General features: G+C 41.3%; 1 protein-coding gene across 8 annotated transcripts in view; it reads left to right on the top strand.

Annotated features, from left to right (window-relative positions):
- The window catches only part of Lclat1 (lysocardiolipin acyltransferase 1), a 144,328-nt gene that overhangs the window by 81,738 nt on the left and 43,501 nt on the right, over nt 1–19,089 (top strand). For all 8 annotated transcript variants that reach the window (XM_039113081.2, XM_039113082.2, XM_039113078.2 and 5 more), the window contains one exon: nt 3,477–3,593. In XM_039113081.2, the coding sequence (XP_038969009.1) occupies nt 3,477–3,593 (117 nt within the window). The remainder of the gene's footprint in view (nt 1–3,476; nt 3,594–19,089) is intronic.

The raw sequence follows: 19,089 nt of genomic DNA, 5'->3' as shown, positions 1-19,089 counted from the left end.
GAGAACACTCCTGAGGTGTCCCCAGACACGGGCACTACTAAGAGGAGCAAGAATGTGGTGGAGAAATGGAAGAGAAAGAGAAACAGAAGGATGTGGGCACAATGAAGAAAGGCAAAACTGGAGGCAGAGAGGGTAGTGAGAGACAGACTGACATGAGTAGCTGGTGAAGTAAACTGGGACTATGGTGGCATTCAGTCTGTGCTGCCACTGGAGGCCACATCAGGCCTGTGGCCCTGCAACAGCAGGATTCTGTTACCAAAGGCCAGGCAAATGTTCCTGGTCTGGGCTGCCAGCCAGGGCCATATTGATGTCTGAGGGCTATGTAGACCTGACTCTACTCTTCATTCAGGCATTGTGGGAGAGCTGACTTTGGAGGCAGAGCAGAACTGACTCCACCCAAGCCAGCTGCAGTATTTGAGAGAGTGCCCAGTACATTGCTGGCCCTGGGGATATGAGCATGGCAGAGCTGGCCCTTCAACTTATCTCCTGTGAGGTGGTGTGGATGAGGGGACCCTTCTCTCCCCATGGGAGACCCGGCCCCCGGGGTCATGAGAGTAAGAGCTGTGCTGGAGATGGGGATTGCAGGTGAGCTGGCCATGAGGGTGTAGAGCAAGCAGGAGGGGTGGCCCTGTCTCCTGTCTCCTGTATGGTAATGTGGATGAGGGAGAGAGGCCCTCCTTCTCTCCCTTGTCTCTAGATAGCCATGGCAGGTGAGAGCTGGTGATGTCCCTCAACAGCTGCAGTACTTGGGCCCTGTACCTTACCTGGGCAGCAGGGTAGAATAGGGGTTGTGGCTGAGCCAGCCATGAGGGTGTAAGATCAGGAGAGCTGGTGGGCTGAGAAACCTCTCAGGCCAAGATCCAGGACTTTGTATTGGCCCACCCCAACATCTGCCCCATGGATAGCTGCTGGAGTGTGTGAAGGGGCCAGTCTTACAGACCCCAAACCACAGGATCTCCATGAGACAGGGCAACAACAGGCTATCTGAGAGGAGTCTCAGGGAGGTTCCAATATTGATAGAGTAGCAGAAGCCAGAGGCCTTGTGACAGACCAGCGACTCGTTGCAAGGAACATTTGCAAGAAGTGTGGACAAAAGGGACTACTGTGGGACTCACTGTGACACCCTTCAGCTTCCACAATGAGGTTTTTATCTGTTGGGAGCCATGTTGCAAGCATGGAAGGTAGGCTGAGGGGAGGGAGATGAATGGGATTGGGGTCCATGATAGGAAATTATAAAGATGAATAAAAAGTTAAAACAATTAAAGGGGAAAAGATAAAGCAGGATGGGAAGACAGAGTAAAAAAAGGGTGCTAGTCTATAAAAGTGGTCAGGGCAAGCCTTAAGTTTCTGCTAAGTTTTTGGTTAGGTAGGGACCAAATGAATAAGGTAGAAGACTTCATGTGCAGCAAAAGACGTGGATAATAGAATAGCAGCTGCACAAGCTGAGGTTGGAGCATGCCCAGTTGGCTTGAGAAGATCAGAGTGGCCAGCGGTCCCATGGGTTTGGGTGGAAGGAGTGGGAGGTTGCAGGGAATGAGCTGACAGGAGGCTGTGGTTGGAAAACGGGATGCTACTGCAGTTATTAATAACGATGGCCTGGGAAGGAGTGGGTGAAGTGAGGGACGGAGCATCACCACAGTGATTTGTCCCATATTGTGACTGTACACTCTAGCATTATGTGTATTTATAACTGTATCTACAACAGAATTGAGTTGCACATGAAAATCTCCAGAATCACTGACATCCGGGACAACAATCTGATGAGTAGTTATATCTCCCTGGTGTCTCTGGGACTCCTAATCCCCTTTAAGGTCTGTAGCTGGCTGTAACAGAACTGCTGTCACTAGTCTGCCTGTGCCCAGGACATTCACAACAGATGCAGAATAAATAGCTTGTTGATTTCCATGTCCAATGGCTTTTATTGTTGGAGTAGCTGTGAGCATTTGACTCCGTGCCTCTGTTAGAAATGACACCGCACCTTTTCTAAGAGTATATGCTGGTACTGTGTTGTGGGATGCATCTGTGATTGCTGGAGGGCTGATCTTGAATTTACTCCCCAGAAAGTTATGTTTATATAGATATTTTTCTTGTACTAGTCTGTAAATTTCCAAGCAGAGCTGAGAATTACATGTCCTAACATTTACTGTCATCAAAAGGTATTTGATGATCTCTACTAGTCAAGGCCACATTTTTGAACACTTTATTTTCCAGTTGTATTTGCTGAGTAACCAGTTTGGTTCTTCTTGGAATTTGTAAAGTGACCTCATGGAATGGAAAAAGAAGTTATTGCCAACAATTGGAATATATACTTGTCTCTGTAACTATATTCAGCCAAACCATGTTCAGATGTTTGTACATGATGTGCTAATCATGTGCCTGCTTGCTTGTGCAGTGGTTCTGGTTAGTAATATTAGCCACTCTGTGCTTGAGCAAGGCAGATACTTCATTTTACTTTGAAAGCCTAAATTATTGGGTTAAAGAAAATGTTGATTTGATTGCTATTTATTTCTTCTGGGTGTCTAGAGCGTGTGTTTTATTAATTTTTAGTTTTATTAGTGTTTTATATTACATTTATCCTTTTCAGGATTTTATGGTTATTAATGCTGCTGGGGATTGACCCTAAGGCCTTGCACATGGTAGACAAGTGGCCTACTGAACATCCTCACCTCGAATAAAGATGATCCCTAATGAAAATTTTTTGTTTTTATATATGTTTTCATTTTATCAGTTTTTTTTTTTTCTTTTTTCTTTTTTCTTTTTTTCGGAGCTGGGGACCGAACCCAGGGCCTTGTGCTTGCTAGGCAAGCGCTCTACCACTGAGCTAAATCCCCAACCCCTCATTTTATCAGTTTTAAAAAGGCCTTCTAAATAAATTTACAGTTTGGGATATAAATGTAAGGAAAGTTATTAAGGCTTTATTCATAACATAAATTTATATATCCATCCATCCATCCATCCATCCATCCATCCATCCATCCATCTCTATCTACCTGCCTACCTACAGATTGAGATATTTGTAAAGGATTATCTCAAATGTTTGCATGGTGGGGCTGGAGAAATGGCCCAGTGGTTAAGAGCGTAGAGGACTTTGTGTGGTGCCTAGCACGCATGGCTGCTTAACACCCACCTGTAACTCCTCTTCCAGAGGATCTGATGCCCTCTTCTCGCCTCCTTAGACACTGCTACTGCCACACAGACATGCAGACAAAGCACTCATACACATACTTGGAATGTGTGCATCATCTTTGTATACTGTGTAACAATAGAAAAGTGCCTGGAATTCACTGTGTACACGAAGCTGGTTGTGAACTCCTATAGATCTGCTTGTTTCTGCTTCTTGAATTCTGTGATTGAAGGTGTGCCCGTCATGCCCGGTCATAAGTGCTATTTTTATACAAGAGATTCTTAATGTTTTTCCTTAGCTCACTGTCTTCTTTTTCCCATATGGCTTCTAACAGTCTATTCTTTTTGTCTAGAAAATAACAAGGCTAGGAGTAACGATTTTGCTGAGAAGAATGGACTTCAGAAATATGAGTATGTATTACACCCAAGAACCACCGGCTTTACTTTTGTGGTGGACCGTCTAAGAGAACGTAAGTACTTACCTTAGATTGTGTGGTTTGAAATAAATGTGACACAAATTGATGAGCTGTATATGTAGATCTGAGACATATAAATCCAGTGACTTGTGATGACTAGTCATCTTTCTCTTCTAAATGCTACATGTCATAAAATTGCCTGTGCCTAACATGAAAGGCCTTGAAACCTTAGGTAAGAGAAGGTCTTTCCCTAAATGGCATCACTGTTCTTTTAGAGTCTGATGTGCTTTAAGATACTATAATTTGCTAAATGGAACTTTTTACATCTGAGTACCATGATTTTGAAGAAAAATTTGTTACCAGCCTAGAATCACATCAGAATGGTAAGACCAAACCTGTCCATGGTCAGTTTGGGTTATTTTTGAAATTCTGTGATTGTAAGTAATAAGGTGTGGACTGTGGGGTTGCGTTTTGCTTTGCCAGTGGATACTGCATACCTCTGCTGTTGGCTTGTAGAAACTCATAAAGGGTGGAGGTCTTTGTCTTTGTGGCTGTGGAAAGTGGTGGGAAGGCATTTAGGTGGTGTGCCTGTGTTCTAACTTTTGTCTCTCTCCTCTCTCTTAGGTAATAGTCTCTTTAACTTAGACTTACTCTTTTCAGTCCACAGTATGGTTTCTATTTTATGTATTTAGTAATTTCTTTAAAAAATACATGTGACACTGGAAAGCAAGCACATTACCGTATTTCTTAGTTAATGGAAGATGACTTTGGGACATATTCTTTATGCGATTATCCTGAGTAATGGAGAAAATGGAGAGGTTGTTTTATAGTTGATGAGGGTATATTTGTAATGTTCACTGTTGTGAAATATAGAAAATATTTACTAGCAAGCTGGTTGTAAACTTTGCTGCACACTTGAGCAGTGTATATTGTTTAGTTGACACTCAGAACACTAGTCAGTAGCCACAAGTAATAATTGTTTTCTGCCAGATCTGGTGACTGCTTCCCTATACCCAATATATCAGTAAAGAGAAGAAAATTTCAGATGATCTCATTGGTCTTGGTTGGAAAACCAGATGATAATTCTGTTTATTTCATTTAGAATTGTAGACTAGAAACCTATATACTATATTGAAAAGAGGAAGCATGTTGATTGTTAAAATTGTAATAGCCACTAACATTGAGTTTTTACAAGTATGGGGCATTGTGCTAAGTATTTGTAATGTCTAAGTTTACTTCCTCTTTACAAGCCTCCAGAGCAGTTGTCATGTGTCAGACAGAACAAGGGCAGACAATAAGGGGAAGAAAGCCATTGGTTGCTGGATAGTGGGGGACCAAGTAGCATGTGCTTCTTCATTTATAGTATTACTGTAGTTAGTCTTCAAACCACACAGACACCTTAGAAACATGAGCGAGCTGGTAGTTTTAAGAGAAGTTTGAAAAGAAAGAAAGGCAAAAAGAGTATACAAGGGCAATGGTCTCAGGCAGGAGTGGGGTGCTGTGCGGTGACAGCAGGAGAGGCACCGACTGGGGAGGCACACTCGGGAGTGTTGAAGACAGATTTGGGCTCTTGGCAGCAGAAGGGGGTTTGAGTGAACAGAGTGAGATCCGCACCACAGCTCAGCAGTAAAGAGGGTCACAGAGTGCAGAGCATTCTTTTAGGAAAGGAATGTGGGACTCGAGGAGGCCAGCTCAGCTTTCTGATCTTAGGCCTTGAAGATCTGCTTTTACTGTACACTGTGAAGAGAAAGCTTGCTGTTATAACAAATGACCATTATAATTAATATTTCAGTACGATTCCAATGGGCCTCCAGAAGCCACACGTTAAAATGAATCACCATAAAGCACCGTTTTTATGGTTCTTACTTGCAGCTGAGCTTACTATGGCTGCTGTCTGTTGCTTAGTAAGTGCAGGCAGGCAGATGTGAGCTCAGAACATCAGGACTTAAGGATAGAGCCAGAGCAAGCATTATTTAACTACAGCGGAGAGAGAACAAGGAAAGGAGCCCATGTCTCTTTAGAGTCTGTTTTACCAGGGCCCAGAACACTTGGCAATGTGACACTAACTATGTGACGTTTTGTAAGTAGGTTGTTTCTGCATCAGTAACTGCAGGGTGTGCCCTGAGTGCCTTACTTTGTAGCATCTGTGTACTTGGTTTATCATCCTGCTAGAGTCTTTCTTTTTTGGGGGTGTGGAATCACCCCCAAATGAAAATAATCAGCATTAGTTGTGTTGACTTTTTTAAAAAGTGCCAGAACGTAGTTAAGTACAAAGTATTGTCCTAGCATGCTTTTCAAAACATTATGTATTATACTCATAGCTACAGGTGATTCATACAGGCTCCTAATCACAGAAACTTCTGTATACGAGTGTGTGTGTGTGTGTGTGTGTGTGTGTGTGTGTGTGTGTGTGTATGTGTAGATAGACTCAAAACTAGTTACCAACCTAGGTGAGATTTTCTTTTCAATTATATGTTGTAATAAAATATATAATGTAATTTTCAACCTTAACCATTGTCCCCAAACACTATTCATCATAATGCCTGGTGATTTAAAATTTTGTTATAGATGGGTCTATTGTAATAATTATTTTCACCAGGAGGAGGCCCAGGTGAGCACATTGGAAAACCTGAGAATTATTGAAACAAGTTCAAGTTGGCTAGACTACTCAGAGATAAAAACTTGAGCTGGGACTATCTTCGAGAAGTTTATAGTCTTAATGGGTAGAGGTAAGAATGATAGACATTGAGAAATGTCTAAATTAACATGTATGCTAAGTGCTAAGTTGTATGGCATACAGAATGCAGGAAGTTTGCTAAATAGTCCAGGCTTTCATTTCAAAAAGTCCTGTGGTACTAAAATACTCCAGTGTGTGACTCCTGTAGGAGGCTGAGTTCCTCTTGAACACTGGAGACTGAGCTGGATAGGCAGAGGAACAAATCTTCATGGATGACAGAGTCCAAGAAAGGGAGGGCCAGTGTGGCTCAAGCAGCCACCTTACAAACATCAGCCTTTGGGAGCTGAAGACAGCTTGTAGAGTATTAGTTAGTGCTTTAAACTGTTACTCTAAACTGTGGTACCTCAGGCAGCCGTGGCTTTAGTTAGTCTGTTAATACACTGAGTCATCAAACAAATTTATTATTTAGATTTGAAATTGGTATTTTTTTTTTTTAAATTTCAAACCCACTCCAGATTCCTGTTTATGTATGGCTCAGATGTAGCATGACTCCTGCTTCAGAAGAAAGGGAGGGTATATAGTCTTTCCGTGAGTCTGGGTGGCGCTGAGGTAACCTTAAGAGAAAGCAGACTCTCACCAGGGAAGGTGGGTCACACTGGAGCAAAGCCCTTCAGTGTGCTCAGGAAAGAGCATTGCATCCTTACACACACTGTAAGGATGTGTGTGCCTGAAGACCTGTGTCTTCTGTATTGGTTACTGTAGCCACCTTCGCTGTGAGTAAGCAACAGCAGTGCATTCACAGGCAGCTCGGCTTCAGCAGCATTGTGAAAGTCCTTCAGCCTCTGGAATGGGAGGTTTGATTCGCACCTACCTGCTTCCAGTTATCTGTTTGTTGCAGTGGCTTTGTATAGGAAGTAGTCAAGCCAAGCATAGGTCACCACCCTGTGTAGCACACTCCATTTCTTTTAGTCAGTGAGCCTCTCCCTTCTCAGCAGTGTATGAAGGGGGGCATGGAAGACAGGCAGGCATACAAACAACTGAAATACTGGGGCATTCTAACCCATGCACCCTGCCATTTCATGGCACTTCTTAACTGCTGGGAGCCATTTACAAATATGCCAAGACCTTTCCCTTACGTTTAAAATGTGATCGCACATCTGCAAGGTCTTCCCACGTCTGCAGATTACTTCAGCTTTTATTTCATAATTTATGCATATGAGCTACATATAAACAGAAATTTGGACTGGTTTGAAATATTTTTTTAAATATCAATTTCAAATTAAATAATAAAAGCTGAGCCAGTTTGTTTGCTGACTCAATCTAGTAATAGACTAATTAAAGTTATGGCAGTTAGATTAACAGTTGGCTTTCTTTTGAGGTCATGTCATAAGGAACAAATCCTGTCTGTTGATTTTGGTGTATAAGCACAACAACACTTAAGAGGAGATCAGTGAGTGGATTGAGCACACAGCCCACCTAAGTGACATGGTGATTTAACGTTGGAATAAGTGGTAGCAAAAACAAAACACAAAAGCAGAGAACCCGAGCTTTTTGATGTAGACAGATCCTGCCTTCATCTTTTTACTGAAACAGTTTATGACAGCCTTAGAGGAAAATGATGGAAGGCTATACTTTATATCATGCAGCCCTCTAGCAGGTAGCAAATGCCCTTCGAATTCCAGGCCTTGAGTTGTAGGTGTTTTTCCTTCCCCTCCTTGCTTATCTGATAGAATCAGCCATGGTGTTGTTTACAATCATAGCTACTTAGGCCCAGGCTCGCTCACTCACTCTGCAGTGGCTTCATAGTCCCCAAACCACTGTTGTATATTCCACGCAATTCTCCCAACTGAACCACGTGCCATACCTGTACAGACAGGCTGCTTCCACAACTTGTCTAGAGTCATGTGGCTTATGAGAAAGATTGTATGTTAGGTTCGCTCCTTGCTAAAACTCATGCACTTAGTCATGTAATAAGTTCAGAGGTTTGCTGTTCTAAACACTACAAAAATTGTTCCTTGTTGCAACCTCCTTAAACAGATATTTTACTCTGAGCTCCTTGAATGTGTTACAAATTGTGTGTGTGTGTGTGTGTGTGTGTGTGTGTGTGTGTGTGTGTGTGTGTGTGTGTGTGTAATATTCTTACCTTAAGATTTCACACCAATTATGTCTGGTACACTGTACACTAGGTACCTTGATTGTTACTGTGCGTTTGCTTTGCACTTTCTCCAGAGTAAACAGCTGGAACTACCCCCACATCGTACTGGAAGTGCCCATTCTTCCAAACTGGGGCTCCATTTTCCCATGTTTTAGACATTAAGTCTCAGATATGCATCATAAATTTATGTTTACAGTATAGGATCTTCCATTAAAAAATAAAGGTATTTTTATTATAAAAAGCACATTTATTATTACAAGCAGGGAAATTAGTTATAAGAAGATAAGAAAGTCACCCGTAGCCTTACACATGTGCCCTGATGGACAGTCCGCTCCCCTGGCCCCTGCTTCAGCATGTGTGCACAGCAGACATTGGGGTCCAGTCGTGTGTCCTGTCTTAGAATGATTTTTAAAGTTACAATAAACAGTTTATAACATATTTCTCTTTTGTTAGTATATGCACTCTGTTCTATCAGACTATTGTTGAACTAGATTCCGGTTTTGCTGATCATTACAAATAATATCACATGAATATGGTCAGTTTCCTTAGCCTAATTACCAATGTGTGTCAGTTTTCTCAAGGTTTTTGAAAAACTCTTTGTCTTACTTTGATCCTCAGTTCCACTGAGAATGCTTTGAGACCCTCTCACAGGCATGCTCTGTCCATTGGTGTGAGACTCTCTCCCTCCCCCTTCTCTGTTCTTGCCTCTGACTCGCCTACTTTCACTTCTCCTTTCATCCACTCTGACACTGCTGTTGGCAGCCCTCAGTGAAGTCCCACTCTAGGACAGTCAGATATGTGTCTGTTTGTTCAGAAAATGTTCTCAGATGCCTCTGTTCTTGAGAACTGTAGAGTTTAGAAAACAATGATAGTACATTGTCTTAAGAAGTAATGCCTGTGGAGGCCAGTAGAGGGCATCAGGTCCCCTAAACCTGGAGTCACAGAAAGTTGTGAGCCATTGTGTGGTGCTGGGAATTGAACCCAGGTTCTTAGAAGGGAGCCAGTGCTCTTAACTGCTGAACCACCAATGGGAAACAAAAGACATGGGAGAAGGTGGCCTTGTCTACTTTGTAAACTTCACTTTTCTAAATGCTCTTTTTGGCAGTGTGAGGCAGACCCTGACTTACTTGTCCATTCTCTGTTACACCTTTTACTTTTGCATTATACCCCTGGTTACGTCTGTGCATGTTAAACCCTATAGTTCTCCACGTTAATTTGTAATCTTCTGTTCCTCTGTTCCTTTTCTAAAGACCTTCCCTGAGATTGTTCCCAGTTTCTGCTCTCTGTGTAGTGAACACAACTCTTTATTGAAGAGCTGCTGTCATGTGTCCCAGGTCACCAGAGCAAAGAGCTTTCTCACAGACCTCACTGTAGTTAATGCCACTACCACCTTCGTTCTGGAGTTAAACCCTAGCAGATGCTCATGTGACAGGACTTTTCTGTTGTCAAGTGAGATGGATGGCGGCCTGAGGTGGAACAGATCCCTGCCTTTGTGTGTTTGATTTCCTACTACTGCAGGATAAAAGAGTGATCCCTCCCATTGTGTAAATACTTTTAGAAGAGAAATGTAGAAATGTTCCTGAGCTGAATTTGAATTTGATTATAAAAATCTATATAGAAATGTGCCTTTAAAAATTTTCATTGCTTATATTCGTTATACTTGGTATTCTATTACATAGAGTTAATTTCCAACAAGTCTGCATTGCACATCAAGACTGTGGTTCTTCTTAATGTTTCCAGTGTTAGAATTTCTATCAGCCAGTTTTAGTTCTGAGGTTTTGCCACAGGAACAGCTGGACAGGTTTGTGTCACTCTGTAGCAGTAGCCTCCAGAAGAAGAATTTTATCGTTGATCTGATACTGTTTCTCAATTACCATAAGTCAAGATGTGAAGAATGCCTACTCTAATGGAGGGAGGGCCTAATATAAAGTCTGCTGATTTATAGCACTGACCAAAGTCTTCAGAATGTCTCTATTATTACAGTTACCATTGTTAGAAATGAGTGAACATTTTATACTTGATGTAATTTACTCCCTTGAAACTTCTGTCTATCCCCCACATACTGGTGTCCTGTTAGGGTGTCTCTATTAAGGATAACAACCTGGAACTTGCTGATTACTGATGCCTATCAAATGTTTATTTTGAAATTTAGAATTGTGGAAGAAACATCTGTAAGTAAATTTTGTGGTGCTGCCTTTCTTTGTGTGACGACTTGTTGGAGTGTGTACTGACCATGAAAGTCTTGGTACATGCACTGACATTCTCACTGATCTCCCTCTGAAGGCAAGAGTGAGAAAAGAAAGCACAGTAGAGGGTGTGCTGGAACCTAGCATGTGTCAGCTGCATGGAAACACCGTAGGGACAAAACTTATGGGAGGGCTGCAGGTGAGGATATGACGTGTGTGTGTGTAACAAGACTCTTAAGCTTCCTGTTTACATGAAAGTTTGTTCTCAGCAAAGGTCAGATTTTGACCTGAATAACTCTTAAAATCAGAGAACTCATTTTAACAGGAACATTTGGCTGCCTTTTGGCTTTGTATATAACTTGATTGCTGTGTTTCTTTTTTGGGTTTGTCCAAAAAAGGTTTATCTTGTTTGCTGTCAATTTGACATGTGTCTATCTGTCTTTCTTTCCTTCTTTAATGAAGGTTGTAGCTTATCTCTTTTAGCCCTTTTGGCGTTGTAGATTTTATTTGTTCTTATTAAAAACATTCTTTCTGCATTCTTTTTTAGATCATATGCATTAAAAAAGTCTAAGATTTGCAGTATTGTGAAATAATGCTAAATACTCTCAAGTCTTGATAGTATGTGTGTACATATAAAAAAACAACACCAAATGTATAAATTGTTACTTGCATTCTGCTTAGGCTATCTTATGTATATCGTACAATACGAACTGATTTCTATATTGCCATGCTAATTTAAGAACCTCTTACAAGAGCCTTAAATTTGCGTGATTTCTTTTTGCCTTCGACCATCAACATTGTCTCTTGCCAGGGTGATTTCTTGACGTAAGGACTGAAATATTTTTGTCTCGCAAATACGTATTTGTAATGTCTTACGATTTATTATATTTAAAATCTGTATTATATGGTTATAATACTTTTAAACAACTGGCCTTTGGCTGTGTGACAGCACTACAAAATTTCTTAGCTTTAAAATCCTAGGTATTTGTATTGCATTATCTATAGATTAAGTGTACTTAGATTGAAGTGAGTTAGTCTCCCCAAACTCAAGATAAAATTATATTAATGTGGGATCCCATGGAGATACTGGACAGAGCTTTTCAGTACAGACATTTTAAAAACCCCTCATTCATGGGTATTTATGATATATCATTTCTGTTTTCTTAGAATTTTAAATGGTCTTTACCAGAAGATAAACTAAATGAAATGTGGTCCCCAGTGCCAACGTCAAGTGTGTGCTTAGGGCTTGATGGGAAGGCATGGTGCTGTCCAGGCTGAGGAAAACAGAGTTAGTCAGACATTCCTCAACCAGTGCATCAGGCTTTCCTGCTTTCCTCATTTCATCAGGTCTTTGTGATTCACAGTGGCCGTGAGCTTTATTCCCTCTCTAGTCTCTCGTCGTTGGCATGCCTGGCCACCGAACTTCTGCATTGGTAGATGGAATGGATGTCATTACAGAAGACCTAGTAGCCCAGCCATGGCACAGCGCTGCACAGGAGTTCTTACTCCTCCTGTCATGAGTTCCTGGAAATTATCCTGAATCTATAACCCATGCGCCTAAAAAGGATTTGACATTTTTTTTTTAGAGTTATAAGATTGCATGTCTTCATAGAAGAGTGTCTTAAAGTTCACAGTAAGCTTTATAATGTTAAATTTAAGACTCCTCTGACCTCCATGAGCCTATGCACATACACATATGTACATACAAACATACAACATACAATTCAAACAAATCTTTCAAGAAAGTAAAAACCTTTCTCATCTGTAAAAAGCATCTTTATTCTATTATTAGGGTTCTTTTTTAATTCAGGTGTATTGAAATAGCGTCTGTGTTATTTTTAATGGAGGCTCATTTGAATAATTCAGGGATGAACAGTGGCAAGGTCTGAAGTAATGAAGAAACACTGGGACTTTGGCTTTGCTCTGAAAAGATGAATAGAGAGTGTTAGCTGGTCTGGATATGCTGTTTTTATACTTGTATGGATTGAAGGTATATATGTGTGAATAGTCTTAACAAAAACGTCTTTGTGACTATATGATTTTGTGTTTACTTTTAATGAATAATAGCATGCCTTCCCTTCAAGGCCTGTATATTGTAGTTAGTGCCATAGGATCAAAGTATGCTGGTGACAGCATCAGCATAAAAAATTGTGATGAACACATTTAGAAAGTGTATGGTCGAGTAGTACAAAGTGCTATGGTGTGATCAGTGTGTAAAGTGTATGATCCAACAGTACAAAGTACCATGGTGTGATCAGTGTGTAAAGTACAGTATATGATCCAACAGTACAAAGTGCTATGGTGTGATCAGTGTGTAAAGTACAGTATATGATCCAACAGTACAAAGTACCATGGTGTGATCAGTGTGTAAAGTGTATGATCCAATGGTACAAACACAAGGGCTTGAGTTTGGTTCCTCGGCACCCACGTAGTACACAGAGCACCATGGCACAAGCCTGTAGCCTGAGCACCCAGGAAGCAAAGACAGAGGAGTCTCTGGGCCTTGTGTCCAGCCTGTCAGCATTGATGTGTCCATTAATGAGTGTGGAGGCTCAGCAGGAGACCCTGTCTTTAAAAAGTGGAGCTAAAATTGATTGAGGAAAACACAGGCCTTGACAGCACACGTGCTTATGTGCATGTGCACCCAATGCGTGCACACATCTCAACGCACAGACATATATAATGAGTTACTAAATAGAGCAGGACCATTATTACAAGCAGATTAAGACATAAAATTAGGGAATTAGAAGTGAAATTGGGTCCTGATGATTTGAATGGAAATTTTGGGAGGGTGTCGTTGCTCAGTTAGAGATACTGTGTAGAGACTGACCTGGCCTGGCTGGAGCCCAGCGTTAATCCTTAATATTAAAGAGTTAGAGAAGTTAGGGTTGGGGATTTAGCTCAGTGGTAAGGCCCTAGGTTCGGTCCCCAGCTCTGAAAAAAAGAAAAAAAAAAGAGAGTTAGAGAAGTTAAGTTACAAAAGTGGTCTTAGTTGTCATGAAGTTTATCTTTAAGCAAAACAGAAAATTAAAGGAATAGGAAACCATGTCATTTGTAAAGGTAGCAGCTCTGACTGTAGATACTCAGGACGGGTGACTAGCTTGTCCCTTCTCACTATTCTGTGACAGTAGATACTCAGGACGGGTGACTAGCTTGTCCCTTCTCACTATTCTCTGACTGTAGATACTCAGGACGGGTGACTAGCTTGTCCCTTCTCACTAAGCATTTACGACTTGTTTTTGGCTTTGTCATCTTCATCATTATCCCAAAATAGTGCCTTGTTTTCAGATTTCTGCAGTAATTATGTTCCATTTAAAGGAGACCCAGTGAAAGTAATTATACCCCATGATTTTTACATCTCTTTTGAGCCACAAATGAGATATTTACAGAGCTGTGATGACGTATAGTAGGAGTAAAGTATGATTCATCTTGATTCCAAAGATGTTAGACAAGAGTCACTGAAGAAATGCATTATTTATCTCTTTACAAAGTGGATAGAGATTAAAGAAAAAAAAAACCTTGTCTTTTCTACAAATGGTCATATTTTATATCTGTAAGCTTTGCTTTGGTCTGAATCAATCTTTACAGTAGTAATGAGTCTGATTGAAAGGCTGGGCACACACAAAGGATGGGTAAGCTTCCTGTATGTTATCTCTCAGATAACTGGTTTCTAGGAGCCAGGAATACCCTGGGGCCTAAAATTCTGAAAGAATCCTTTTAGTACAACAATGATCATAGTTTTGGTGACCTTAGAGAATAAGGTGCACAGGACTGAAGTACCAGAAGCCAGAGTGGAGTGCAGTGAAATGATGTTAGTGGAGTTATGTGTAAGGGAGTTTGCTGGTGAGGAGAAAGTAAGGGTGGTGTGGAGAGCATAGTGTTTTTGTAGGCACTTGTGCCACCGTGACTGACTTTGTATGTAGGTCTTGGGGTTTTGAACTCAGATCCTTAGGCTTGTACAACAAGCACTCTTTTCTTATTCACTAGCTAGCCTTCAGTATGACATCCAACTATATCATCCTCTCTTGTCTCTTCTCCAAATCGTCCCTTTCTTCTCAAACTCTCTCTCTCTCTCTCTCTCTCTCTCTCTCTCTCTCTCTCTCTCTCTCTGTGTGTGTGTGTGTGTGTCTGTCTGTCTGTCTGAGAAACCTATGATGCTGGATCTGGTTTATTTTAAATACAATAGTTTTCAGTTTCATCTTTTTTTTTTTTTTTGTAGATGACATAATTCATTCTTTTGGGGATGATAAAATTTGGCACTTTCTTTACCTATTTACTCTGTTAGTATGTACCTAGATAGACTTCACAACTTGGTTATTGTGACTAGTGCCTCCATAAACATGAACACAGAGGTGTCTCTTGTTAGTCTGATTTAAGATTCCATTGTAATCCAGGAGCAAAGTTCCTTGATCAAATGGAATTTCTGCTTTTCTTTCTTAAAATATGGTGTGTGTGTGGGTGTGTGTGTGTCTGTCTGTCTTTTCCTTTCCTTTTCTGCCTTGTTGAGGTAGGGCTGTTCTTGTTTCTGTTTCTGTGCTGTATTCTCCAGGCTAGCGGGCCCACAAAGGTGCTAGGCAAGTCTCCCGTCTCCTGTTCCCATGTCTCTCTGTCGCTGTAGATGTGTACTGCAGTATCTGTCTTTTTTCAGTGGCTACGTTCCCTAGAGCCCCATCTGCAGCCCCACTTAGTTCTTGAGAACCTTGCTCACTCGTTGCTTTAGTGCTTTAGTGCCATTGTGGAGTCACTTCTGGTCTTCAGGAGCTGAGCCCTCAAGTTAAGCCCGTGTTAACTGCTGTGTATCTTAAGACTTTTGGGACAAGAATCATGGGTCTGTCTTCAACTCTGCTATCTCCTCAATGCTTCTTCTTTCTACCCACACACCCAGCCCAGCTGTACTCATAGGGCAGCCGTGCTAACTTGGCCTATGTTTAATAATGACTGACTGAAGAAAACAAGCCCACTACATACAACCAAGTTGTGTGAAAGAGCACTAGGAAATTTGTCAGAATTCTCTACTAGGTTAATAACCCTTGAATATCAACTTGAAAAATATTATTGTATACAGATGGATAAATTCTCTTGCCCAACAGAGTGAAGTGTATTTGTAGGTGGTTATCTTAACACAAGGGCTTACGGTATCCAGTATTTATCTCATCGTTCTCTTAGCCATCAGCAATACTCTCGCAGTAGTGCAGTCCACTACTTATCTTCTTTATACACTATATACAGCATTTAGTTTGGCTTCTCTAAATGGATACTGATGCCATAGTGCTTATAAGCCAGAGATATATATATTAACTAACTAACTAGCTAGCTAGCTAGCTAACTGACTGACTAGCTAGCTAACTAACTAATTAATTATGGTTACTGTTCTATTGCTGTAAAAAGACATCATGACTCAGACAAGAGAGAGAAGGAGAGACAGAGGGAGAGAGGGGGAGAGAACAGAGGAAAGAGATTGTACGAGGGGTTGTCAGGCTTTTGAAACTCAAGTGATATACCTGTTCCAGAAACACCATACCTTCTAATCCTTCCTGAGCAGCCCATTAATATGAGCCAAACACTCAAATATATGAGCCCAGTGGGAGCTATTCTCATTCAAACCACTAGTCACCATGTTATGGTATTTTTTTCACCATACCTCTGACTTATCCACTTGAATTTGAAATATATATGCATGTATACATATATACACATACACACGCGCGTGCGCGCGCGCACGCGCACACACACACACACACACACACACACACACACACACACACATTATTCTTGTTTCCCATCCCACTTGTATTCTATATTCCTGTATTCTATCTTTTTTTTTTTAATTAACTTGAGTATTTCTTATATACATTTCGAGTGTTATTCCCTTTCCCGGTTTCCGGGCAAACATCCCCCTCTCCCCTCCCCTTCCTTATGGGTGTTCCCCTCCCAACCCTTCCCCCATTGTCGCCCTCCCCCCAACAGTCTAGTTCACTGGGGGTTCAGTCTTAGCAGGACCCAGGGCTTCCCCTTCCACGTATTCTATCTTTTGAACTGTACCCTTACCAGTATCCGCAGCAACTTGGCCACATTGCCCTGAGTAGAGCACACGTGGCAGAGGCAGAACCCTGAACCTAACAGTGGTCTTCCTTCTCTAGGCCTGCATTGGCTTTGACTCTGTTGGAGAAAATCCTCCAAACAGCCAGATTACTGCCAACGTAAATTCTTGTAGCTGTGACAGGTACTTTGTTGATGGAAGCAATAGATATTTACTCTTAAAAATCTGGATGGTAAATGCCTGCGCTAAAGCAGATGGATGGCTAAGAAAACAGTGAGAGGTTTTGAATACCTTGAACCATTAAGTTAGGATAATCACCTTCAGATAGTCCAGGTTTCGTTTACAAAGGTGTATGTATGCCCACACATACATGTTTATTCATAATTGTGTCTGCTTTATCTCTGTGAGTCAAAGCAGAGGGAAATATAACTACACGGTACAAGCGTGTATTTACTTTGAGGTGGGCTTTGTAGTCCAAGATGGAGCTCAGTGTCACCCACCTTGGCCCGCCAAGTGTATATTGCAACTGCACGCTGCTGCGTCCATCAAGGGTGCACTTTATTCAGAAATGTCATAGTTACTCCCTCTATTCTTAACATTTTTCCTTTTAATCCATCTCATGCCTTTGGCAGATGTTTAGTGATAGGCCAACATTCGTCCTTGCCCTTCACCCATATGTGAAGGGTCCCTGGTAATAAATCATGAAAGCTCAGGTGTGATCCATGCTGCTTTTACATTTAGATGACTATTGTTGTTTTATTTTAGGAAATTACTTTGCTTTGAAAGAAAGATGATAGTTCCGACTTCCCATGAGCCAGAGGGCGCAGCAGCAGCAGCCTTGACGTGGTTTTGCTGGCACACTGGATTTCACTTAAGCCATCCTTCACTCTCAGAGTTTGTCTTGAGAGACTTTTGTAATCCACTTTGCCTACGGGTGTTTGGACTAACTTTTTAAATTTTTCATTTCTATTTTTATATGTATGTGTTGGAATATTTGTTTAGCTACCTCACCCTACCTTCTAACCTTGTTCCACCCTAATCCAACTCCACAACTCTAGGTGGGAGAGAGAGGCTAGAAGGAAGGGGAACATAGACCTTTTTAGGAGTATCTGGTACCTAGGGGCAGGTCCAATCTTCATTGTCAAAATATTCAGAAATTCAGCAATAGTAAACCGGCAGCCAGCAGCCACCACAGGCCCTCTTGGGGCTCTCTCATTTATACCTTCTCTAGAGTCCCCAGGATTAAATTATCTGTAGCTTGAAGAAATTATATCCCTCCTAGGGTATGAGACAATCATAGTTAATGACAAACTGAAGCAGCCCTATCTCCTATACCAAGGATTAAAGCAAACATATTTATAAAACATAACTGAGTTTTTAAAGAAACCACAATTCTTACTATGTGTATGCCCTTGCACAAAATGAGTTTATATGTAACATGTGCAGTAGCCTGTGGAGTCTAAAAGAGGACATTGGGCCCCTTGTAGTAGAGTTACAGGTAGTTGTGAGCAGCCACATAGGCACTAGGGACTGAAGCACACCCTGTGCCGGACAGCAAATGCCCTGACTGCTGAGCCACGGCTTCAATCGCCAGAATCTGGGGGTTTTGTTTTGTTTTGTTTTGTTTGCATACTTCACCCTACATAAACTTGTGATTCAGAACATTTGTGGGTGAAGATGTAACTTGAAATCATCACTTAAAGTTTTTCAAAAGATATTTGTTTTCAACTTCTATCATTGACCTTAAAATACTCTTAACCAGAATTTTTAATGGGTGCCTTTTGATTTCAGAGTGAAGATAGTAGCTTCATTATTCCTTCACTGAAAGCACTTTCGTGGGTGGCACAGGGAAAGCACTGTGTGTTTAAAAAGTGTTGAGTGAAATAGAATAAAAGGTTTGACTTGCCCTACCAAGAGGCAGGAGACCTAATTATTCCCCACTCATGCATGAAATTGGGCCTAATAATATTCCAGGAGAGATGAGACAGGCTCTTACCTGGAGGAGTAGGACGCAAAAGCAGAATGCATTTACTTTGGGATGGAAACTTGACACATCATCATCTTTGCACATCACTGTGCAAAGCTCAGTAAAAGTTTGAGGAGGTGAAAATATATTCAACATACAGATTACTGATGGTGGTTCATCACATATGCAAAACACTTAGACAGTTAAAGGTGCCACGTAGCATATTTTTAAAAGGGTAAGTGCTAATAAGCCAACATTCAACCACCAGCCAAGGCCAGCATGGCTCCTGTTGCTTATTGAGATGTTACACATGCAGTCCACTCGAGATTCATGACATCACAGCATTTATCAGTCATTAGATACGTGAATGCTACTCTCATGGTTTAGGGCATGGCCAAATGGTTCAGGGGTCTGGCATGCTGGCTTAGCAGATGAAGGCACTGGCCCCTAAGTGCCGGGATTCACGTAGTGGAAAGGACTGAAAGCCTGCAGGTTGTTCTCTGGCTTCACTTGTTCTGTGGCACTT

This window comes from Rattus norvegicus, chromosome 6, assembly GCF_036323735.1.
Source record: "Rattus norvegicus strain BN/NHsdMcwi chromosome 6, GRCr8, whole genome shotgun sequence".
NCBI classification, from domain to species: domain Eukaryota; kingdom Metazoa; phylum Chordata; class Mammalia; order Rodentia; family Muridae; genus Rattus; species Rattus norvegicus.
The sequence above is the reverse complement of the archived record's forward strand: the minus strand, read 5'-3'. Positions and strand labels throughout refer to the sequence as shown.